This window comes from Sinohyriopsis cumingii, chromosome 2 (assembly GCF_028554795.1).
Source record: "Sinohyriopsis cumingii isolate HCF-2022 chromosome 2, ASM2855479v2, whole genome shotgun sequence".
In the NCBI taxonomy this organism is placed as follows: Eukaryota; Metazoa; Mollusca; class Bivalvia; order Unionida; family Unionidae; genus Sinohyriopsis; species Sinohyriopsis cumingii.
In genome coordinates, this window is record NC_142962.1 from 170171449 (window position 1) to 170198209 (window position 26761).

The following is a 26761-nucleotide window of genomic DNA, read 5'->3' on the forward strand; positions in this document are numbered from 1 at the left end:
GTTCATTAGTACTTTCAAGACTGGACTATTGTAACTCAGTTTTGTCTGGTTCATCTCAATATCTCCTCCAGAAACTTCAAAAAGTTCAAAACACAGCTGCTTGGATCACAATTAGAGTACCAGGATCAGAGCACACCTCCCCGCTGCTCTGTACCCTACACTGGCTATCCATTTGATCCAGAATCTAACACAAAATTTGTTCTCTGTGCTACGTTTCACTGTCGGACTCTAGTCTAACATACCTATCCGACCTCACCCATGTGTACACACTAGCAAGATACTTACGCTCCTCTTCTGACAATCATATACTCATTATTCCCACTATGAAAACAGTCATATAGACAGCTTTCTTTTGCATACCAGGGCCATGCAACATGGAATGAATTGCCCACTGAACTTAGACACAAAGACACAGTGATCCCATTCAAGAGAGCTCTCAAAACTCACTTATTTCGATTGCAAGAACAAACTTAAAGACCTAATAATTCCTACCTTAAATATTCTCAGCACGTTTTTTTTTGTTTTCTAATTTCATGGTGTTTGTTTTTGTAATCATATCATTATATGTTTTTTATCTTGTAGGTGTTGTCTAATGTAAAGTGCTTAGAGCTTCTAAAGATTAGACGCTATACAAAGTCCTCATTATTATTATTATTATTATATATAGGCAAGTCATGCATTATAGTAAATAAAAAGGAACAATTCTTGCTACTAATGGCCAATGAAGAGAGTAAGTAATAATAGCCAATACATAATATGCCTACATACATAATTGCATCATATTCATTATCATTGGGGGTGGGCTTGGTGTACTTATTCATATAAATGGCCCTCTGCCCTACCTTACAGAGATTTTAACAGAATTAAAACTTTTTAAGGAATTGTTTTGGTAGAAAGATAATGGGTAGAAATGCTGAATTTATACCATTTGACAAGGTTTTCCTGGCTTTATTCATGACAAATGAAGAACAAACCTAATATCTCACAGATTTCCATAGGAATTTGCTTTTTGTAACATAAACTGACACACTTAACAAATGTAACATTGGAGACAAATTCAGACAGATGGAAAGGGGCAACCCTGTTTACTTGTATAGCCTCTACATTGAGATGGGATTTAGCATGGGACCATGTCATATCCAGAATTGTGGTATAATTAAAGGTATGATCATGAAGGAGAACTGTATTTTTATTATTTTTGATCTACAGGCCTTCTTCACAAATCATCTCAAGCACTGTTTCCTTCTGATCATATTGCACTTGTTTCATCTGTTTGCAACAGAAGTCTCTTGTGATAGAACAATTTTTAAAAGTCCCAGATCCTATAAATTGATCCCATTTGGAACTATGCTTTGGCATCTCAGATTCTCAGGTTGTTTCTTCATTATTACATTTTGGTTGTTTTCAGTCTGTTGGTGGATTTGTCTCAAAGTGAAGCAAAGTCTATGATTATTTTGGCATATTTTAAGCAAAGAGTCGATGTTTCAAGGTTACCTAGATCCCCTAGCTGAATAAGCCTCCTGGTCACATCTCCTTCAACAGAATTTTAAAATATAAACAATAAGTACATGACATGCTGAGTTGCAATGACTTGCCAAAAAAGCTGTTGGTAGTTAGTTTTATTGTCATACATACAGTTCTAACATTAATCTAGCTTTGCTTTTATCTGTACAATCATGGATTTCTTAATACTTACTACTTAAATATTTTATTTTATAGCTCCATGTGGACCTGGTACATTTTCCATTACTGGGTACATGCCATGTATGCCTTGCCCATTGAATTTTTACCAGAATGAAATGAGAGGAAGCACCTGCAAGCGATGTCCCTTTGACAGTACAACATCAGTTATTGGTAGCAACTCTTCTAGCAATTGCCAAAACCAAAGTAAGTTTATTCAGTTGTAGGCTGCCTTAATTGGTAATTCTCATTTTTTATTTCATTTCTGATCCCAGGTAACTCAAATTGGTGGTACTCAATTACTGACTTGTCCAGTTTTTCATTTGCATTTCAGACTGGTCATTCAGAAATTTAAGAAGGTATTTTAAAACCAGCAAATAAATATGTGCTTTCAGAAATGCCAAAAAATAATGAATTTATTCTTGACTTACTACAGTCATTTATTACCAATGACCAGTGGAAGTGATCTATTGTCATATTGTCATCACTCAACCACACAGTTACCATATAATGAAACTCTTTTGGAACATGTGAGATGAAGGTGAAAAAGAAATTGTTTATCATGATAGTTTCACATAGGGAACATGGAAGATCATAAAAATAGTTCAATGGAGGATGATTCTTGCTTATGATGGTAAGGACTTGTGTAAATTTGACCTCAGAGATTTCCCATGGTATCTGCATGACATGAAAATTACTATATACTTTTCTCCACATCAGTTGCTTATTTTGATGTGATTTCTTCATCTAGTTACTTTTATGATTGGTAAAATGGTTTGAATAGTGATAAACAACAAGTCTACCAAGGGTAGTTGTTCTGCAAATTAATATTCTTCTATAGGTACGTTTGTAAGACCCTTGGCGTCCTCTCAAAAAACACTTTAAAGAAAACACAGAAAAGACATTATTGCTGTAAGAAGAAAAAAAGAAAGAAAAGATGCTATTCCTATACAAAATATTAAGACTGACAACCAACCTGGTCATCAGTTTAACTTCAGTTATTAATATATGGGAACAAAATGATAACCACACACACACATGTTCTTCCAGTATCTGTACCTCCAAATGCTCTTTGGGGAGACCCCAATGATGTATACTACTATGTATTTTAATTCCATTGATAGTGCTTAGTACTTGAATCTATTTACCTGCAAAATACGTTTTTGGTCTGAATAGACCGTTCATAGTATTCATTGAAACATGAAGTCATTCATTTGGTCATATTACATATGAAAATAACAGAAGGACAAATAAATAGTCATTATGAACTCGTATGTGCTAGTAACATCTCTAGTTGGAGGATAACCTCCCTTATATTTGATCTTGTTGACTTGAACTGTGGTGGTTGATCGTTTGTAGTGAGCTTCCTACCCAGATATTGTCCAGATTTAAACATCACTGTGGCAACATTTTTTTAATTGTTATTGTATAAAATATGTCTCAGATTCTATTCAGAATTGACAAAGCCATTTTCATGAGTTGGGTTTTGAAACTCTGAGGCACAGTAATAAACTATGAACCACATGGATGTGGTTAAGCACTAAATTATACATCCTTACAATAGATATGTTTTAAGTTGTTTCCCTGCATGACATCATATCATTTGAGGATAATATGGAACAAAGTTTGTGCATGCACATAATTTATTGGTGGCCTTTGTAGATTTAAGAGGGTTCAAAAAGCTGTTTTACCATTTTCTTTATTGTTGTTAAAGTCTTTCTTTGACAAGGTCTGTGTTGTTACTACCTGAAACTGATAATTAACTTTCCAAATGGGTAAAAACTGTTGGATATGGGGAGAAAAAAAGAGATCAAGAATAATATTTTGTCAGCAGGTGTTCAGTTAATTAAACTACAGACATGTGATGTCTCACTAAGTGAAGGAAAATCTCATGACATTTGGAGCTACCCTAGTCACAGTTCTTGAGATAAATTTCTAAAAAAAATTATTTGGATGGTATAAACGTTTTTCTTGCTCATAATTGTTTTAACATTTATTGCAAATTAAATTACATGCAGTGCATCAGTCATGACTTAATGACCATGCAGTGCAGCTACAGTATACACTTGTAATATATACATTTGACCACCCCAAAAATTGGCATTGTTGTGACGTTTGCAGTCAGAAATACAAGTTAACTAAAAATCATCAAAGCTTAAATAACTGAAGCATCAAGTAAGTACTTCAGTAAATAATGCATTGATCTGTGTCAGTTTTTTGCATTAATTTTGTGATGATTAGCTAAATCCTCATGTGATATAATAGCTGATACAGGAGATCACTTTGATATGTGCAAAGTAGAATTTATAAAATTGTCTCTAGAATGGCATTTCTTTATATTTCAGCTTGTAATGCAACAGTCCAGTGTTATGGTCGTGGGACATGTATGTACGATGAACACAAACCAGTGTGTAGTTGTTACCCTGGTAAGTCTCTGACTGAATTCTGTTAAAATTTATTTATGGTCTGCATCTGACTGTTTTTTAATTGTAGTCCACCTTGGAAAGTAAGTACTTGGCACAATTACAGTCTATTTCAGAGTTATTGAACCCCTTTGTACCCAAAAAATTTAAAACCATACTTTCCTCCTCTGCACAGGCATTCGTGATTTAGATAAATTTAGTCACCAACAGTGAGTACAATTCAGTAGATCCTGTACAGCCTAATGTATAGGATGAGGTGCAGTGGCATGATGCAGATTCTAGCTTAGGAAAAATAAAAGTAGGAATGTAGATATTATATGTACCATGTGAAATATTGTATATGCCATGTAAGATGTCTATGGCTACAATGACTACAATTAAAATAAAATGAAGATAAACAGTGGTAATAAAATTCTTTGAATCATACAGATGGCCTGAAAATAAAGTCTAGGTTCTTTTATCTCTTATTGTATTCCTGTCTTACGGCATAGTGCATCATGTAATGATGTTGTCTGTCCATCAGAATTGTTTTTGCACCATGACTCCAGGTCTCAACAGTTAATAGTTTCTTTGTGGATGGCCTGTGCCTGGGATAAAGAAGACAGTTTTAATTTGGGGTCAAGGTGACTGATATTAACAAAGTAATATTAGTTTCCAAGAAGAACATTAGTTCTCCATCACAAGCTGGAACTGAACTTTTGAGTATTACTTGCACTTGAAAAAGGAAGATGATTTGGGGTAAAAAGATCAATGTTCAAGGTCTCTGTGACTGAAAGAATAAAAATGGCTCCTGGACAGATGGTTTCTGAATAAAAATGTGAGTTCATGACACTATCTTTGCCACAGTTTGTTGATGATGTACACATTGGGTTAGAAAGAATCCTTTTTATTTTGATGTTTGAAGGTCATTGGTCAGGCTCACTATGAAAGAAGACAAATATTTTTGGTATAATAACTTACTGAGTAGCTTCCATGCTTTTTTATCTAAGTTTGTGGACAGCATGTAAATAAGGCAGAGTTGCATGGTATTAATGGCATACTGGTTAACCACAGTATTTCTTCCACTAGTATGTGCCACAGTACTTTTTCACTGTACCATACTTATGTCAGCAAGGATTGGATGAAAATTCCAAATTAATCTTGTTATCATTGTTTTCATTTCTCATGACAAAATAATTCCCCAAAATTGTTGATTTTTTTTGTACAAAATAGTTCCATTTGTTATAAATTAACTTTGAATATTACATATATATTCATTGTTATTAACCTTTAATCACATGTTTTTCATGTGTCATATACATTAAGATGGTGGGAAGATGGGATGTTATGAAAAATATATGGGTGAAATCCAAATTTGAAAAAGTTAAGATAAAAAGAAGAATAAATATAATTTTGCTTTGTTAATTACTTGAATATCTTATTATGTCTTTTATGTTTACTGGCTGTTTCTAATAAATATCTTGCCTGGATGCAGGCATCAAAGCTTCCCTGCCTGATATATCAACAGTGTTGCTAGTAAATTGTTGACCTCACTTTCAGCACTTCTATCTTAAACAACAAACTCTCTCCCGTATGAAATTATCCACATGGATTGGATATGGAATCCATACGTACTTTTACAGAAATATCCATATGGACATTTTTATTCTATAGCTGAACCACTCTTATGGATTTCAGTGTATTCATATGGAAATGTTATGGGTTCCTTACATACTCTGTATGGAAAATCACATAGAATATGCAGATTAGTCCATGAGATCTGTAGGTTGTCCATATATGGAATAAAATTAAAATTCCATATGGAATTTGACAATAATCCATATGGAATTTGTAAATAATCCATGTGGAATTTGGTAATACTCCATATGGAATTTGTGAATAGTCATTATGGAGTTGGCAAATATACCATATGTAATTTGTAAATGGTCCATATGGAATTTGTAAATAGTTCATATGGAATTTGGTAATAGTTCATTGCGTATGAAATTTTCCAGGCATACTTAAGGCGGATTTCAGACGGGGTTTTTAAGCGCTTTCTGCCTAAACCATAAAAAAACTGCTTCAGATTTCTATTAAACTGCCTAATGATTCTTAGACATTATTGGTAATCAATGACAAATATTCACAATAATTGTTAAAATGGATTATAAATTTTATTTTGACACATTATCAAATAAGATTTAGATTTTTCTTGTTCTCATTGTCTTTCTCACATACAAAGCCTAATCCATGATGGCATCACTTGAGTCTTTTTCATTTCACTGAAAAGTTTGGTGAGATTTCACAAATATTTGATTAAAACTTTTGTGAGATTTCACTAAAATTTTGATCATTATATAGTATTTTACTGAAGTTTCAATAGTTTTTCAGACATTTCTGAAGGTTTCAAATTAATAATGAATATGAATTAAACAGGACTTTATTAACCAAGGTGATATTAAGTTTGCATGAATTTTTTTTACAAATGTTTTAATTATATGACATCCAAGGCAAGAGATATGGGAGTTAATAATAATAAAATTAATTTTAATCATAATAATAACAATAATAATAATGACTTTATTTAGAGAAGGTACCTCAGTTAGTTACAGAACTAATCTACCTTGAGGCCTTCTATCTGATATGTACAATATATAAAGCATATACTACATGATGTGAAGAATCTGACTTGACACTAAATAACTAAGTGATTTTAAAAATCAAAGTATCAAGCCTGGAACATATCCACAGGCATGTGTGAACACATAAACATATGTAAAATATTAATCTGCATTGAAAAATTCAACTGTGAAAATAATGCAAAATTATAGAAAAGCATCCATTTGAGACATTGATTATGAAAAGAAGAAATGCTATGAGCCTCTCTTATGTCACTTGTACACAATAATGCTTCACGATATTGAAAGACGATTCTACTTGTGGGCCAAGAAAATTCCGCAAAGATATGTCTATCCTTTGATAGACATGGGTATTTGGCAACAATTCCCACAAGTGACCTATACTTTGTCCCTCCTTAAATTAATTCTGGAAGTTAATCAGTTTTGAGTTACATAACTTCGAAATCATCCTGGTTCAATTCCTTGTCCTATTTAGCATGTTAGCTGCTACTGTAGCGCTCTTCATGGCACAAAAAGCAAAATGCTAGTCCTGGCATTCAGTTTTCATACAGATTAACCAATTACGTTCCCATCGACTTTGCATTCAAGCTATTCTCATTGTTGCACATTTTTCAAATGGTTATTCAATCTTGTATCCAGTGCAAAAATTTGAATGGCCAAGTTTAGCAAGCATGCTCATTCCCATCAGTTTCCGTTACGCAATGATTCATTGGGCAAGTACAAAATTTTGACCAATCAGAAAGCCTTTTACAGCGATCATCTTTTAAATAATAAATGGAACAAATACTTATTAGAAAAACGAAATTCTGTTTTAAAACAGAAAGCAAGAAAACTTGAGGGCAGTTAAATCCAGTTTAAGTATGAAAAAAATACAACAAAAAATTTGAAAAAGAAATGTAACAAGGAAAGATGTGGAAAGAAGTTATTGTGCTCAAAATAAACAATACAATTACAGCTATTAGAAACAGGAAATACAAATGTTGATGAAAACTATTCAGATTATAGAAGGAACAAAAAATAAATTTTATTATATCGTATTGATATTTTGTATTGAAATGGCAGTGATATTACAATCACAAAATCTCACCATATTTTCAGGATTTTTGACAAACTCTCAGTGAAATTTCAATCACAAATTCCCACTGATATTTTCAGAAATGTTAGTGAAATTTCAATCACAAAATTTCACTGATATTTTTAAAATCTCCTAAAATACAATAATTTTTGTGAATAAGGACATTTGAGTGAATGTCAAAAAATGTTCACTGTGATTTTGCTGAAATTTCAGTCACATTTTCACTACAGTATGATTTTTGTAGAGCATATTATAATAGGAAGCCAAAAAAATTATTTTTCGGAGTAAACATCAGATCAAGCCCAAAATCCACCTTGCACCAAAGATTTCTCTATGCTTGTACTACTAGATATTAATATTCTGATCATCTTTACATTTTCTCTACTTTTTTGGTCATGTCTTTGTTTTTAAACATCTGTGGAAATAAATTAAAGAAACCTGGCATGCATGTTGTTGTTGTTGTTGTTGTAGGGTTTAACGCCATTTTTCAGCACAAGATAGGCTATACATGGCGGCCAGTATTAATGGTGGAGGAAGAACCCAGGAAATCCCCGGAAAGAACCACCGACCCTCGAGAAGCTAATGGCAAGCTTTCTCACATACCCACATTGGCCGAATCCGAGACTCGAACCTACGCAGACAGAGGTGAGATGGCAGTGATCCGTAACGGAGAGCGCTTTAGACCACTCGGCCACTCGGGGCCCCGGCATGCATGTGTTTTATTCAAATTTATATGAGTATATATTCATCCTTCCACATCAGCTACACTGACATTTACATGTACTCTAACTCCCACCAATATTTCTATTTTAATCAGATAGTTTAGGTTATTAACTTTTCAGAGAGTATTTTCCTTGATGCTATAATACATGAGCCTGCTTTCCATATGGAAAAAAGTGCTTATGGATTAAAGTTGCAACTTTATTCCATATGGAATTTTCAGTTGCTGTGAAGTACTTATGGAATTGATATGGAATAAATTGTTTGATTCCATATTAGTTTTTCAGTCTGTATCTCTTCCATATGGATTCCTGAAGTATTCCATAAGGAATCCATGAGAAATTTCTGTACGGGCTGTTATCAGCAAAATATCTCTTACAGGTGTCACCTATTGTGTAAGGCATTTCTACTTTTGTTAGTCTTCGGATAACAATTTATATGGCAGTTACTATGCACCTAGTGATCTGATCTACTTTAAGGTACAAAGCATTTTTTTTGGAGGGGAGGGGGCAATTTTCTTTGAGATTATTTACTTCGTTGTATCTCAGAATACATTTTTTCTTAAATAATACAATGGATGTAATAGGGTTTTATTTTGATGTAAATCAGGCAAGATATTTATTCCAGATACTTGAGATTGAGAATTTTGAAGAAGAAAAAGGACGTACAGAGTGATGTACATGAGGATTTCTGTATCCACCCAACCACCTACTCTGCACTGATAGTGGTCTCAAAATTGCTAGAAAACTTTTAGAAGTTCTTGAAACTCTTTTGGGGGAAGGGAATTAACAAAACTACATGGCTGTATGAACGGTGTTTATTCAGGATTGACACTGTTATCAGCATGGTGGGATACTGTCAACACAAAGGGAAATTACTCTTCTAGCATGTCATATTCCAATAACTTTCTTGTAATTCCAAGTACTGCTTGTGAACTTGATTTATATGAAAATCCGTCATCAATGCATTGACCTTAATTAATTTAATATGAGCTTTATTGATAAATTAATTTTGTAAGACTCTAGATGTATTAGTTCATTCATCAGTGACAGCTGTTTTCTCTATCTCCCATTGGTTGATGAAAGCTTGAATCTTCCTTTCTCTCTCTTGTACCCTGGTTTAATCTGCAGTCTTTGTTGAGGGGCCCTGGCCAAAGTGAGTTATCAAGGGAGGGGTGTATTTATAACCTCACTTTTTCAGTAAATCTTGGAAAGCCGTCTTGTACTTAATGTTCAGCAGCTAAACCAAAGAATTTTGTCGTGCAAAGATTTTCAGAATTGAGATATTCTTATGTGATTAAGACTGCTGGACTAAAATTCTAGTTCATATTAAGAATTCATATTATGATCCAAAGTTCTGAACATCTATAAATCACTTCAGGTGAGATATGTGTCATGAAAATGTTGACCAAGTCATATTCCTTTGTCCCACTAAATAAATGTCAAATTTAATCAATATCAAAGAATTCACTTTGGAGCAAGATTTTTGGCTGTACAGGTCATAGACCAGAAGAGCTTATGGAATGACCTGTTGTCTCATGTCCATCATCTGTCCATCAGTTATGACAAAGTTCAGAACTAATTGGACAGTTGCCATTAAACTTGAGACACACATTCATACTAATAACTATTTTTTCCTAGATGAAAATGGTACCACTCTGACATCCAGTATGGCTCCACAGTGGTCATTTTGAAAATCTTGTTATTACTACCCCTCCTGAATGGATGGTCAATTATTATGAACATGGAGTTTTCACTGCAAGACATTCTTATAATGTCAAGTTTGTCCTAAATATAAACAGTTCCATATCAGCATGGTGTTTCCACCAGATGACTAATTATGATGTTTGGATGTCCTGAGTGAAAATGATGCTGATTTAGCAAATATTATTGCCACCATGGCAGCTATAATGAAAATCTTATTCCTGTTCCTCCTGAGTTGATGGCCATATTGAGTTTTCACTAAGTGTTGTCTTGGTCCTAAACAGACTTGATGCAGTTCTGACTTGCAATATGGGTGTCACAGCAGCCATCTAGAAATCTTTATTATGACTGTTCTTCCTAAATGGAAAGTCATATTGACATGTCGTTTTCACCAGAAGACTTTTTATGGTGACTGTTTTTTATATGGTGCCTGTCTTGCATCCACAGTATGGCTGCCATGAGTGCCATCTTGAAAACCTTGCTATCACTACTCCTTCAGGGTGGATGGTCACAACCTTACCTATGCTCTTCTCTTTTCAGGATATTATGGAGACAGATGTGAAACTCCAGTACATATATGTGACTCACAGCCTTGCCTGAATGGAGGGGTGTGCAACAGTTCTGCTGCCTATAATGTAGTTCAGTGTACATGCCCAAAAGGTAGGTTTTAATCATATTAGTAGGAGTATCATAAAACAAATTTCCTAGAGTTAAAAATAAATTAGAAACGATTTTAAAACTGATTCATCCATTGAAGTTGTTATATTGTTTGCTTGCAAGGTAGTTATATTGATTGTGTATGTGGTTTTATTCCATGTTTAACTGTCAAAACTGAGATACTCATGTAAAAATCCCGTTTCTTGAGTATGGTCAGGAATGCTTCTCCAAATGGTACTTGCAGTAGAAAGCCAAAATTTCAACCTACTTAGCAAAGGGCATCTTGGCATGAAGGCCTTTCAGGTTTTGCACAAGGTGCACAACAATCATTATTTCAAATATGGCCACGGTCACAAAAGATATAAAACCATTAAATGACTACTTCTAAGTAAGCACTTCACAGTTTGACCATGCTTACTGAAAGAAGCGTTCCTTGCAAACTTACACAAATAATGACATTCTGCTATCACATATGGCCAGTTCCTTGAAGAAATTAAAATGAAAAAAAACCTTAACAGCATTGGACCAAATTTGATAGGAAGTTTCTCGGCCAATACAAATTTATACAGATGATAACAATCACTCATCAGATGCAGCCACATTTTTGCTAGCCAAGATTCTGACGTGTTAACCCTATCTACACCTTGGTGAATTGAACAGGTATGTTGGAGCTTTGTCCTAATGACATCTGTTGGATATATATATAATGCTAACTAGCCATTAGTGTGTAACACTGGTGTATTGTATGTTGGCTGAAAATGGTGGAGGCACTTGACTTCAAAAGGATTGTTTATATAGTTCAACATTGAAAGTATGACTAAGTACCAGAGAGAAGCCACCACAGGTGTATTTGATGGAAAGGATGTATTTGTACAAACATGCACCTGCAGTGGAAAATTGCTTTTTTATGAGTCTATTCCAGTTATGTGCTCCCCTTCTCTTGATCAAGTAGGAACAGTGTTCAAATTTTGAACAACTTGATTTTGATTGGATGTGGTGGCTTGTCACCACATTCAATAAAATTCACAGACCCAAAGCACTGAAATATCTTATCAGTCAACCACGGCATAGATAGGGTTAACATATCAGAACCTTGGGTAAAATAATGTTTAGCCATTACCTTGTTGTGTCCCTAGCTGTCTAGTCTGGCACTACTGTATATGTGCAAATTCTACCAAGTGCATTGTGCTTTCAATAGAACACATGGAATTTCAGTTATTTTATGCCATTGGGTCTGCTTGGAAAATTTGTCAAGCATTGCAATATATATTCATTTTAACTGACATTTCGACAGTTTTACCTTTCTTGTAATAATAACAATAATAATGATAATAATAATAATGATGTCTTTATTTAAAGAGGTTTACTTAATAATTTCATGCAGTTTTTTTTCTCCCTCATAAAATAACTATTTACAAGTATTACATTCCAAAATACATTTTGACAGTGGGAGATTTTAACTGTATGTATCAGTTTTTGTTTCATCTCTAAAATAACTATTTAGAAGTATTACATTACAAAATGCATTATGACAGTGGGAGATTTTAACTGTATATATCAATTTTTGTTTCATCGATAAAATAACTATTTACAAGTATAACATTCCAAAATACATTATGACAGTGGGAGATTTTAACTGTGTATATCAATTTTTGTTTCATCGATAAAATAACTATTTACAAGTATTACATTCCAAAATGCACTATGACAGAGGGAGATTTTAACTGTATACATCAGTTTTTGTTTCATCTCTAAAATAACTATTTACAAGTATTACATTCCAAAATGCATTATGATAGTGGGAGATTTTAACTGTATATATCAATTTTTGTTTCATCTCTAAAATAACTATTTACAAGTATTACATTCCAAAATGCATTCTGACAGTGGGAGATTTTAACTGTATATATCAATTTTTGTTTCATCTCTAAAATAACAATGTTCTGAAAATGACTTTCATCAAGCTCTTCATGCATGAATAACAGTTAATGATCATGTCTGCTTAGATATACCTTTAGGCTATGCTGTAAATTAGTATTATCCTTTTTTATAAATATTGTTAGGAATAAAAGTAGAGACATGTACATACACTAAATTTATACACAAGATATTTTATACGTACTTTTAATAGTATGCTAATATGAAATATGCAGTACATGCAGGTGATAAATTTGAAGAGTAACATTGTGAGAAATTGCAGAACTCAGACTTATGTTCTCTAGTTTGTTCGTTAATATGTAGGTTTACTATACTGCATGTACATTTTTATCAAGGATTTAACTGAATTAGCAGATCAAAATATAAGCAGGAAGTGAGTTCCATATTTTAGCACCTGAATGCTGCATACTTTCTTTTACTGGTAATTGTTTAATGCAAGGTTTCTGTAATTCTAAATTGTTGTTAAAATTTTAGGTTTTAGAATAAAGTCTGATCTTTATGGCTATATGAATATTTTTCTCGAAAGAAATGTTGGTATCCTTTTTAAAAAAAATTAAGAAAGCAGACTGAGATGATCACATTGTATGTAATCTTGCCTATGATTTGCTGAGTTTCTCACCACTTTAGAGATAATTTCTGAGATAATTTTAATCATGCAATATATATTTATATATATATGAAAGGAACTTTCCCCAAACATTGTGTCTGGGGAAGAAAAGTAAAACTTTACTGGACATATATGACCACATATCTTGCCTGCAAATATTTAGTGCCATTCTCCAAGTGGTGTCTGACTGAAGAGAAATTACTAGACTTTGCTGCAAATAAAAATGGACAGAAAGATGTACAGGGGCAGTTACAATATCCTAGATTTTGTTCTTAAACTGTCTTAAAATTGACCTGCCCAATGAAATCCTAATGTGTTTAGTTCTCATCTACTATTTCAAGTCCATCAGGTATTCATGTCCTGAAATCTGTATTGTAATCTGTAAATATTTCAGCAGAAGTTCATAGTGGAGCTGCTTTGTTCATGAATTTCATGAATGTGGGCTTTGCTTAATGACAATAATTCTGATCATTTCAGATAGCAAATGCAGCATGGGTTCAATCCAGAACCAAACCTATGGTGGAGATGATTATGATGGAAGTAGATCTGGACTACAGTCCTCTCAGGCAGCATGTGAAAAAGTCTGTCTGGACTATGCTGCATGTGTTGCACTTGCCTATACAGAAGGATTTTGTATTATTTATACAAACCTATCCCTTATCAAACCAGGACCCAATGATGCTTCAGTAATGCTGTATAAAAATTGTGACTTATGTAAGTATTTATTTTGCAAATATTACTGCATGAACACTTTCGGACACAATATTATATGTTAAACACTGGAACAATATTCATTTTATGTTGTTTAAAGACAATGTATGAGAATATCCTGGTTGCAGTGATAGTTGTGTATAGTAAGAAGACTCAACAATGAAAACAATCATAACAAAGTGCTCTTGGAAACAATGTTAACAGAAAATCAGGGTGAAAATTTCTTGTATATCAATGGCTACAACAGACCTTATCAAAAGGATAGGAAAACTGGTGGCGTTGGGCTCCTTGTGTATGTTAGAACCGATACTATTTGTAAAAAACGGGAAGACCTAGAAATACAGGAAATAAAATCCATTTGGCTACAGATCATTCCAAAAAAAGCTAGGCCCTATTTAGTAGGTTTTGTGTACAGACCCCCATCATCACATACTGATTGGTGTGAATATTTTGAACTTCAAGTAGATAAAATTTCAAAAGAAGATAAAGAATTTTACATTCTAGGCGATATAAATAGAGACCTTCTCAGTGATCAAATAAAAGTGAATTGGATGAATTTTATTGCTTCATTAGGTGTGGAGCAACTAGTAAATGAACCCACCAGAGTTACATCTACCTCTAAAACACTTATAGATCATATTTATACCAATACAAAATAAATTATTTTGGATGCAATGGTTCCAAAGATTGCTGTAAGTGACCACTTTAAAATTTTTCTAACACGTAAAGTCAATGGCAAATCAACAAAAAATAATATCCATAAATCCATTACTTATAGATCCTTTCAAAACTTTGATACTGTTAAATTCCTAGAAGATCTGAAACAGATTCCATGGAATACAGTCCAGATCTTTGAAGATATTGATGATGTTTTAGATACTTGGAGAGATCTGTTCATCAGTATAGTGAACAAGCATGCCCCTTTAAAAACACACAGGATAAAGAAAGACCACCAGCCAGGCTGGATCTCCCCAGAACTTCTAGAAGCAATAAAGCAAGGAGACCAACTAAAATCAGTTAGAAATCAGACTGAATATAGAGTTTGGAGGAATAAAGTTAATAAAATGATACATCAAGCCAAACAAGTGCACTACCAAAATAATCCCAAAGCTATCTTAGCTTATCTTGGCTATCAAAGCTAATCCAAAGTGTTTACAGGGTGTGGTGCAGACAAATGTAAGAGTAAAGCTGAAATTTTATCCCTCAGTCATGAAGGCATTTACACTGATAATCCAACTGACATCTCAAATATTTTTAACAACGTTTTTGTTCAAATTGCTGAAAAACTTAAAGAACCCAGAACTTCATCTGATCATCTGGAACTCAAACATTTTTGTGCTATAAATCTACCAAACAATATAAAGTTTGAAATTCCTGAAATGATTCCTGAAATATATTTAAAAAATGGATGATTGTAAAGCTACAGGACTTGATATGATTGGACCAAGGCTACTAAAGGTAGCTGCACCTGGAATTGTAGAGAGTATAGGTTTCTTTTGCAATGAAAGTATTAGGTCTAATAAATTTCCACAAACATGGAAAACTGCCAAGGTTACACCATTGCATGAAGCAGGAACAAAAGATGATGTAAATAACTACAGACCCATATCTATCCTTCCTTGTCTGTCTAAATTACTAGAAAATTAAGTACTTGATTCTTTTCTCAACTATTTAAACACTTATGATCTTATTCATGATAATCAGTCTGGCTTTTGGCAGAATCACTCCTGTGAAACTGCACTTGTATCTTTGATTGATAAATGGCTGAAAGCATTAAATGAAGGAGACTTGGCAGGCACTATTATGGTTGATTTTCGTAAAGCTTTTGATCTAGTAGACTGTGAAATTTTGCTTGAAAAACTAAAAATCTATCAATGCAGTGAAAACTCCCTAAACTGGTTTACTTCTTACTTAACCGATAGAGTGCAAAAAGTATCTTTAAATGGTCAACTTTCTGAAAGTAAAAATATTAATTGTGGAGTACCACAAGGCTCTATCCTTGGGCATCTGTTATTCATACTATTTATCAACAATTTACCTCTTAAGATTGGAACTTCAATTTCTTCCACTGACCTTTATGCAAATGATACTACACTGCCTGAAACTGGTAAAACCAAAACAGTACTTGAAAATAACTTACAAGATTCTCTCAACAGACTTCAAGTATGGTGCAAGGAAAACAGTATGATCATAAATACAGAAAAAAACGAAAGCCCTACTAGTTACAACACAACAAAAACGAGCAAGGCTAGATAGCGACAAACTCCAGGTTCTATTTGACAATGTGAGCCTCAATATGACCTCTCAAGATTGAATTCTTGGTGTATTCATGGATAACAATCTTACTTGGTCTATTCACATTAAACATATTTCAAAAAAGGTTAACTCTTATCTTTGGCTACTGAGGAAAATCAGAACATACATTCCTCTTCACTATAGGGTCATCTTTTATAAAAGTTATATTCAGCCATATCTGGACTACTGTAATGTAATTTGGGGTAATACCTCTAATTCAAACATAACAACACTTTTAAGACTCCAAAAGAGGGCTTGCCATTTAATTCTAGATCAAAGTATAGATAATTTTCAGGATGCAATGACAATAAATGAAAGAATATTTCTTAGAAAGGCCAAATTGATGTATAAAATATCCAGAAAAGACATTCCTGTCTATCTAAGCAATATCTTTCACCAAAGAGATGCTGATGGCACTCCAAATTTAAGGTCCATAATAAGAAAAAATTAGTTATACCAAGGCCAAAGAAGGAATTGTTTAAAAAAATGTTTTCAGTATACTGGTCCACTGGTATGGAACAACATTCCCCAGTGACATAAGGCAGTCTGCTAGCATTTCTTCTTTTCTTAATCACTGTCTCAGGTGGAAGAAATCTGAAGACAATGAATGGTTCTACTACAATAAATACCTTCTGCTTTTCTGTAATTTTGCACCAATTTTACAGTTGAATTTTCAGACCTGCCAACCCTACTGAAAAAATCGGGAGAATCCCGAGTTTTGGACCTATCTCCCGATTCCCCGATTTTTAAGAAAAACTCCCGATTTTTCAACTCCTCGAGAAAGAAAAAAAAATCCTTTTTTTTAATACAAAAATGGCATTTTCCGTTTTCCTGTTTCTGTATCTGGTTTTTCTGTGTCTGGTATGTTTCTTAGTACTTTACCATATCCAGCTTGATTTGGATCATTTCCGGTTTTTATCCGCCAGTTTTTAAGCTGGATTCAGTACAGTTTTGACAGAACCAACCAAGCTCTACAGCATGACAAGCCCCTAATTCACAAGACCAGAGACATTCTACTATCTTTGTACTGAGAATTCCTTTCTATTGTTATTAAGCCAAAGTACATTGTTGACAAGACAGACATCACAGCAATTGATGTAAAAGATGAAAGTTTGTACATTCGTTCTCAGGACTTGTACTTGGGTGAGGCAACCAACAAACTTTTTGAGAAGATGAATAATGAAGCACAGTTACAGACAAGAATGCACTGTAGGGCATTTCTGATCAAATCACTGTCATATATGAAGGAAAAATTTCCATTAAAGAATGACTTACTCATTCATGCAAGCATTGTAGATGTAGCTAAATGATCTCTAGCATCATTTAAGGACCTGGCCTTTTTCTCCAGCTGAATGGAATGAATCAACACTGTTGATCTACATAGAGAGTTTCAGCTGTACCAAAGCTACAATTTAGACACAGAATTGAATATGGAAAGAGCAGATCATCAGCGGGTTGCTCTTGGGGGGAAAAAAAGGATGGATCTGGCCAACTGTTGTTTCAACCCTAGGGTGAGTAATGCTATCAGTACTTTCAATACCGCACAGCAACAGCAATGCTGAGAGAGCATTCTCAATGGTCAGAAAAAACAGAACTAGTCAAAGAGCCAGCCTGTCAGCATCAACCCTGGAAGCTATTCTTGTTAGCAAATTTGGCACCCAAGGACAATTAAATGATGAACTTTTGCAGAAATGCAAATCTGCAACATTCAGTGGGCTGAAATAAAAAAATATACATCGTTATCATGATATATACACCTTACTCTTGTACCTCCTGATTTTTTACCCTGCCTCCTGATTTTTAATGGTGATTTTCCTGATTTTGACTTTTTCAATGTTGGCAGGTCTGAATTTTTCATTGCAGGATGTTTTATATTTTGTATATGTTTATGTTTTCACAGATGTCTGTGGATATGTTCCAGTCTTGATACTTTGATTCATAAAATCACTTAATTATTTAGTGTCAAGCCAGACTCTTCACATCATGTTGTATATAATGTATATATTGTACATAATAGATAGAAGGCCTCAAGATAGATTAGTTCTATAACTGAGTTACCTTCTCTAAATAAAGTCTTTATTATTATTATTATTATTATTATTATTATTATATGTTTCTGCATCTTTTACTAACCATCATAAGGTGAAGTATACAACAGTATTATTACGATATTATTTGCCCATCTTACTGTTACCAATTGCATTCTTCCATAGTACCACTAGTTCACCACAATATGCAGTTATCAAACTTTGTGGATGGCCTGCACTTTGAGTTAAGGAAAAAGTCTACTGACTGTGAGGGCAAGAGATCAGATATGAAGGTCACTCAGTTTGTAGTAAAAGGTGAAGGTCACTAAGACTAATAGAAGAAAATGGTTTCAGCACAATAACATCAATAACTTATTTATACTTTCTGAATAGCTTGCACCAAAAGGTTAGAAGAAGCCTATCGATATTGAAGTAAACAATTAAAGGTCAATGTCACTGACTAAATGAAGAAAAATGGTTTTAGGACAATGACATTAGTTTTACATCATGTGCCTGGACCAAGTATTGTGGATAGCCTGGACTTATGGTAAGATACAAGCATTTTGATTTAGGGATCAGAGATCAGGGTCACTGTGATTAAAAAAAGAAAACAATTCCCACACAATGATATTAATTTTACATGAGAGACCTGGACCAAACCTTTGGGATAGTTAGTGTTTGTGGTACCTATTATTCTTGGGGTGAAAAGGTAAAAAGTCAAGTTTGCTGGCAGAATGAAAAAAAGGTGACAGTACAATAACATTAGTTCAACAACTCATATCTAGACCAACTCTTGTGGATAGCTTGCACTTGATGTAAGAAATAAGCCCATTGATTTTGAAGTCAAAAGGTCAAAGGTCATAGTCAGTGTAGATGAAAGAAGAAAAATTGTTTCACCACAATATCATTAGATGTACATCACAGAACTGCACCAAGGTTTGTTAATAGCTTGAACATGTGTTAAAAATAAAGCCTATCAATTTGGGGTGAAGGTAGAGGGCAAGGTCACAATGACTGGCAGATAAAAAATGTTTTTTGCACAAAAAAATCAGTTTTGATGATATGCTTCACGAAAGATTTTTGGATGATTGGGGCATTAGGTACAAAATAAACTAACTGATATTTGGTTCAGATGGTAAAAGGTCATGGTCACTCAGTGAAGAAAATGGTTTTTACATAATCCTATAGATTCTGGGGCAAGTCTAATAAGAAAATAATTAAAACCATTAAACACAGGCCAGGCATGTACTGTTCATGGTACTCTTGTTGCAGTGCATGTCACAATCTCTCATTTGTGCTCCTTCTAAACTACTTTGAGAATTTCTATTTAAATTGAAGCACTTGTTCATTCAAAGGTCAGGGTTATGCTGAATGAAATGATGCCTCTCAGACATCCATTATGGTTACCAAGGCAGCCATCTTTGAAATATTGCTACAGCTAGTCCTCCTGCATGAACGGTCAGCACAGGAATTTCCCTTAAAACTTCTTATGCTGACTAGTCAGTCAGAAAATGAAATGGTGTCGATATGGCTACAATGGCATTTTATCTCTACTACTAATTGGAAAGTTATATTTACATGTTTTTTTGCTAGAAAACTTATTATGATGTGTGGTTGATCATAAATGAAAATGGTGCCAATCTAAATTAAAGTGTGGCCACTATTAGTCATCTAGATATTGTTATCACCATTCCTACTGAATTGATTTTTATTATTGATGTGTGATTTTCTCCAAGATGAAAAATAACACTTTTAGATTAGAAATTGACTGTTTGAGTTGGGATGTGAAATCTTACATGGGATGATGAGTCACCAGATTTGATGCAAGCGATATCTTTTAGGCAATACTTATAAAGCATGGAAAATAATACAAGACAGCCATAAAGAACAATAATTTCTCATTTTGTTCAAGCTAGCTAAACTGGTTATGCCCTTTCATATGGTAGACTGTTAACACATTAACCCCTGGAGATTTGTGTCATTTTCACCTGAAAATTGAGTAGGAAGCACATTATGGAAGCTATTACTGAATAGATTTGAAAACACCAAATCACAGGTTATCTTTCAATAACTTACTGCCTAATTGTGTTAGAAACATCATTTTTCATTGGCTATTTGGCCCGCTCATGAGCAGAAGGGTAAAAGTTGGATTTTTATATAAAAAAAATTTGCTAAATGGAGCCATTATTTTTGTATGGAGACCACTCTTTATTCCAAATGCCCATCTTATCCTACTTTTAGCAAAGGTTTATGTGTCTGTTTGCAGTTCATACCAGTTTGTCTTAGATCTAAGACCAAAAAGTCTAAAATCTGGACACAAAATCGAATTCTGACCATGGGCGGATTTTGGGTTTTGAAAAATCGAGTCCAAAAAATGAGGTTTTTTCTTCTGTGTTTTGTAGTGCAAGTAGATATTCCAGATTATTTGGTATCATTGTAGAGCTACATCTGTCTACCTTTCTATAATACCACCCACTTTAATGTATCATGCATGACCATGATGCTACAGAGCTCGGCAGTAGGCTACTACCTCCTGCCACATTAACTGGTCGCTAGGGGTTAATGTTTTAAAAGGGGGCTTTCAGCACAGATAAGGAACAGATTAAGCTCAGAAACAGTCAACATATTTGTGTTGGAGTGGGTATTTTATGAGGATTTTGATTTCAGTAGAGCCCTGACAGATTGGAGCAGTGAGAAAGAGAGATGGATATTTAGGTGTTGGATAAATAATGAATTATAGTAACTTGAAACCCCACCCCACAACCATTTTTTCTTCTCCCCTCTTGTTTTGGTGACTTGGGAGCTAACTCCTCCTTATAAATTGAAACCTATATAGCACAGTTCGATTACATGATTTACCTCCTTTAAAGAATAACTGCAGAGTTATCATTTTTGCAATGAGCGTACATTAGTTACTTCCGGGGAGAATTGTAACAATAGATTTAAAGAAGACTAGAAATCAAAATTTTCCTTTTATGTATATAATTCTCTACAGATTTTAATTCGATTACTATGTTTATAAATTAAATATCGTAAGCGGGTAGTGATTATATTGCGTGGAAGATACCACGATTCCGTAAATTGCCGAGTTTTTCCGAGTTTTGATGAGACGACAGATCACGTGGTACCATGACGCTATACTAGCCAGTCCTTGAATACAAACATAAACATTGGCGAGCGAGGCAGACAGGAGACCACATTTGGGTTACACATTCAAAAGTTGAATCTGCAGTCTGATATAATAGTTTATGTACTGTACTGGTAAGTGCTCAAAGAAATTTGTTAGGCACAGGCCCTGGGCTGGTGACTTAAATAAACTAAAGTCCTGAATGAAACTCCTCAAGCTGGGACAGTTCATACCTGTCAACTCTCAAGCCGGGAGAAAAACCTCTCAATTTTGGGGGTATTTCCTAATTTACATCCCGATCTCGTAATATCTCTCAATTTTGTGCAGCGAAGTCCCAATTATTACATTATGTCTGTCAATTTTCATTTGTCAGAAGAAAAATCCCAACCCCAAACCATTTTTAAATATAACGTATGCAATCCACAGTCTAAACTGCCACACTGCTGACATCATAGCAATATGACTGAAAAATTGTTAAAGCTACGTTAAAAATTCAAATCACACGCACACACGTCTAAACCCGGCACTGGACGAAATAATTAATATCATACAACAGTTTTTTTCTTCTTTTTTTCTTCTTCAGTAAATAGAACGTGAAGATTAAACATTATTCAAGTAAATTTCAGATTTTTTAAACAACTACAACAGTACTATAGTAAAAAAAAATAATTAAAAGAATAAAATTGTCACCAATTAGCTTAAATGAATGATCACGTTGAAATTTTCTCTGCAAACAAAATCGCATCTCCATTTCCGCCAAAGAAACTCGGCCAGTTAACACCTGACATTCCTCTACCGTATATGAAAAGTTTAATTACCATGATTAAATTACAAGGAATAAAACAAAATATACCATGCAGTATATGTGGCCCTAAAGAACTAATTCTGATTAAATATTTTATTCAGCAAACAGTGTTACATGCATTAAGACTTAAACCTAAGGAAAAAAGGTGGGGCATAAAACTGAGAAAAACAGTTGCCACATGTACAGTAACTTGTGACTGCAAATTTGAACTGTTAAAATGAAGTCCATGGCATCGTAAGTAACAACAAAATAGGCATCGTTTATTTGGTATTGCTGATTGCTGATGCTTACACATACACACACTGTCGAACATGGTTTCTTTGAAGTATGTCCGAAGGGCAGTCCTTTTCACAAGATCAATGCAAGGAATAAGAAGTATGTTCATTAGTCACACCGGCTTTATTTTTGCGTACTTAAATAAAAACTTTAGCTATTTTGCAATTTAGCCAGAACTGACCAGAATATGCAAAATGGGCTTGTCATGGGGGAATAATAAGGCGTATCACAGCGAGAAAAGGCACGTCAAATGGGCGGACGCACATTGGGGCAAGGGGGGGGGGTCAATAGCCCCCCGCCGTTCTATTGTCAGACAGTTAATGTGAAACTTTGACCCTTTTTTTAATCGCTACTTTTTAAACTGCCTAAGGAATAGTTTTATATCAGTTCCAATTAATACAGATTACCGTTTATGCATACTACATGTATACAATGCATTTTTTTTTAAAATTATTTTTTATAAGATTACTGAAAATTGTGTTTTCTCGAAACACGACAGGTTTAGAATCTTATTTTTAGCAAAGCTTCCATTTGATTAAAATCAAATCTAAATTTCACCTAGGACAGTGGTGATTTGATTTAGATTGTGCCGTGTTAATGCATGTATGTCAACATCTTGAAAATACATTTACTCATTTCACCAGCGCGATCAAAGTTTCCTCAGGCAAACAATTTTTGTTTCGACAAGCCTGACGGACACCTCACTTTGAATACAGGATGGGCCGAACTAAAACCAGAAGGGGCCCAGGGTGTCGGGCTATCAGATTTGTTTTTAGCACTGCTGTTTTAGATAAAAGATATGTGGATTGATTATTGCATTTTTTGGTCACTTACTCGTCCTTCTGCCTATTTTCATAACTCACACGTTTAACTCTTTTCCCAGGATTTAAAATGTCTAAAGGTATATCTGGAACAGCGCCAACTTTTAGTCTAGGCCTAGCATTTGCATATCTTTGAGCTGCTATTTTTTCATGATCCCTCTTGTAACATTCCTTTGAGAAATGTAACGAGCACATAGTGCTGTATGGTGTTGCTTTGAAATCGACTCGTTTGTAATAATGCACCTATTCTTTCATGATGCCTTTATATTTTGGAAAAAAAAAAATATGTCCACAGGCTTTTCTTAATGTTCTATTACACCCGTAAGCAATGCGAAAACGGTATTGTCTTTTACTCTGGCAACTCCCACTTGGGCTGCTGGAGTGGCTACTATGACGTCACATCCCGAAAGTAACCGAATAGGCACGGAAATTTTGCATACGAGGTCACGGAAATTCAGCTCCTAGAAGATAGGCCAATATTTAAATATTGGCATTACAGTTGCAGATGATACTTCAGAATAAGGTTTTCTGCTATAGTACTTTTATTATTATTCTATATTTCCATTGGTTTCTGGTCTCCTTTAAACAAAAGAAAAGGCGATCCATCAAATTTAAACATTACAAGTATGTAACATAAATGCTTTGAAAAATACCATTCTTGAATCGTAAAATGTCAACTGATTTAAAACCTCTGATGCTTTAGAAATCGTCTTTCAGCAGGAAATAAATTGTAAAATGTTTCATTTGCTCTTACTTTAAGATTTATAAGTGAGTCAATTGCAATGAAACATAATAATTTATTGCTATCAAACTGGATCACGTTCAAACAATTTGGACTTCACGCTTAATAACATGAATCTTTGAACTAGATTTAAAGTGTATTTTAGTAGAATTGTATGTGTAGTTTGTTTGCTTACATAAATGTTTACCCTAGTTTTGTTTAAAATGATGGAAAGTTTGCATAAACTTGAGGGGCCTAAATTTGTAATATGCAGGAGAAATAAAGAAACAAATGTCATTTATAAATTTGTCAAAGCACTTATTATTCCTTTCTGGTAATGAATAACTAAATCTTGAAAATACAAATCACCCATAACAACATAGCATGCTTGTGAAGAAATATGGGGTTCGAATTTGTGAGTAGATAAACAAAAAGTAATATATATTGAGATTGAAATAAAATATATATGGACCTGTTGGGGAAATACCAAAACTTTAGTTTTGCAATCTCGGCAACAACTAGATATTTGAAATTGTGCACGGTGAATTAGATACAGGCAAATGAGATAATGACTTTAATATTTTGCCCTTTGTGAAAGACTCACTTTCAGAGCATCCAGTGATATCTGTAAAAGAGTCTGGATTTATAATCAATCCCAAATTTCCACACATGGGTTAAAGTCATTGATATTATTATCAGGTGCAGGGACATCTTGCAATTTCACAATACAATTGGTGTGATTTTTATGTGTAGACCTTAGAAGGACTTTCAGTAAAACGTATTTTTTTTACATTGAATTCTGGGAAAGTATAGTCACCATTTTGAATGAGTTTTACCTCCATCAAGTTGTCCCTAATATTTTTACTAGACATATTAAATGTGGGAAAGACTTAAAACCATTAGGTGATGCATAATTCAGTATTGTCAAAACAATCAATGTCTGTGTGAGTTGGATACTTTTAAAAGAAATGAAAAGAAGAATGGAAATACTATTTTCATATATTTTATGCTGTTCAATTTATGTTCCCTTAAATTGTGATTTCTAGAATAAATTTATGTGTGTATTGTATTAAAAACCAATGAGAACAAGGACCTGTTGTGAGATGTAGTTACTGTCAAGTTGCATGAACAGTACTAATTCAAAACATCTTTTTTGAGTAAATTTAAAGAGGGATTTTCATAATATTACATTTTACATACAAATTAAATCAAAGTTTTGTGCATATCTTCTCTAATTTTTCATGATTATTTCCACAATAACCTGACATGAAGTTCATACCAGTATTTATATATTTTATGTAAGCATCCATTTATACAAAATTTATACAATCTACAAATTTTAGTCTTGATTCGGAGTTTTGTGCTCAGGAGATTGATAATTAAATAGTGATGTATGACGTGTGTTCCAGTGTGCCCGTCTATCCACAGAGCACGTAAAAGAAAAGGCAATCTATTAAATAAGTATCCTAGCCATTGTTGGAAATTGCTCCCCAGAAGTGGTGGTTTATACTTAATGTCATCAATGGAGAGCACGTTATTGGATGTAATTTCAAGATGCACTTACCGAACTGGGCTATACCCCTCCTTTAGAAAAAATCATGGCAACAACTCAGAATTATGAATTGATGCATATATACTTAACAAAGTGGAAGGCGCTTATGTGTGGATCTTGCATTTTGTTTTGGAGATGTGATTATATACAAAAAATTTATACGGATTGACACCAATGTAATTAGACAGGGTAGTGAGTTACCATTTATTTCCATGTCAAAATCGAACCAGCGCCAGAGCCAATGGAACATACCATTATCTCGCATTCTTCAGCACCCTAAGCCACTTGATTATTCTCTAAACCCTCTACATTGACCTCAACAAACATTTTAAAAAATGCTTCATTATAAAAAATTCCTTGTTTTAAAGAAAATGTTTGCATGACTCAAAACTATTTTGTTAATTTGCTATAGCAAGTGGTTACTCTATGTGCGTGTCTCTGTTTGTATGTGTGTCTTTGTCTGTCTATGTATGTCCATGTGTGTCTAGGTATGTCTCTCTAAAGCTATTTTGTAGCACACTATTATTTATTTCAATACAGAAAAAGCTTATTTTATTTTCATGCCAACACTGTTATCCTTTTTATTTTTAAAATAAATTCTGCTTTGTAAAATCTTTTTCAAATTGGTATCTAGTGGTATATTTATGTCATGAATGGTTAGCAAAACTTTTACCAGTTGAGTTGTTCATTATCAGTTAGGCAGAAGTAAAGAACGTGAGGGTGAGATGATCTTTTTAGTTTGCAAAGTAAAGTATTGTACTATCCCAGATTTAAAAGTCTGCACATATAAAACCATATTCATATGTTCAGCATCTTTTTCATAGTTTCCATGGAACAATTTAGAGTGGATCCCCTGAGGATCATAGCATCTATCCTCTGGGAGGGGGCCAAGAAAGCTGATTTTGTAAATGTGTGGACATTGTACATTTTGTGTTACCCTATATACCTGCTTGTAAGACAAGTCCAACTGCCAAATGCACAGACCCAGATCTGCTGTCACATAAT

At 33.9% G+C, this 26761-nt stretch overlaps 1 protein-coding gene across 1 annotated transcript in view; it reads left to right on the forward strand.

Moving 5' to 3' along the window:
• Positions 1–26761, forward strand: part of LOC149806285 (uncharacterized) — a 478750-nt gene that overhangs the window by 47127 nt on the left and 404862 nt on the right. The window contains exons 7-10 of the mRNA XM_089935589.1: positions 1720–1887; positions 4026–4106; positions 10760–10879; positions 13899–14135. Of these exons, the coding sequence (XP_089791715.1) occupies positions 1720–1887; positions 4026–4106; positions 10760–10879; positions 13899–14135 (606 nt within the window). The remainder of the gene's footprint in view (positions 1–1719; positions 1888–4025; positions 4107–10759; positions 10880–13898; positions 14136–26761) is intronic.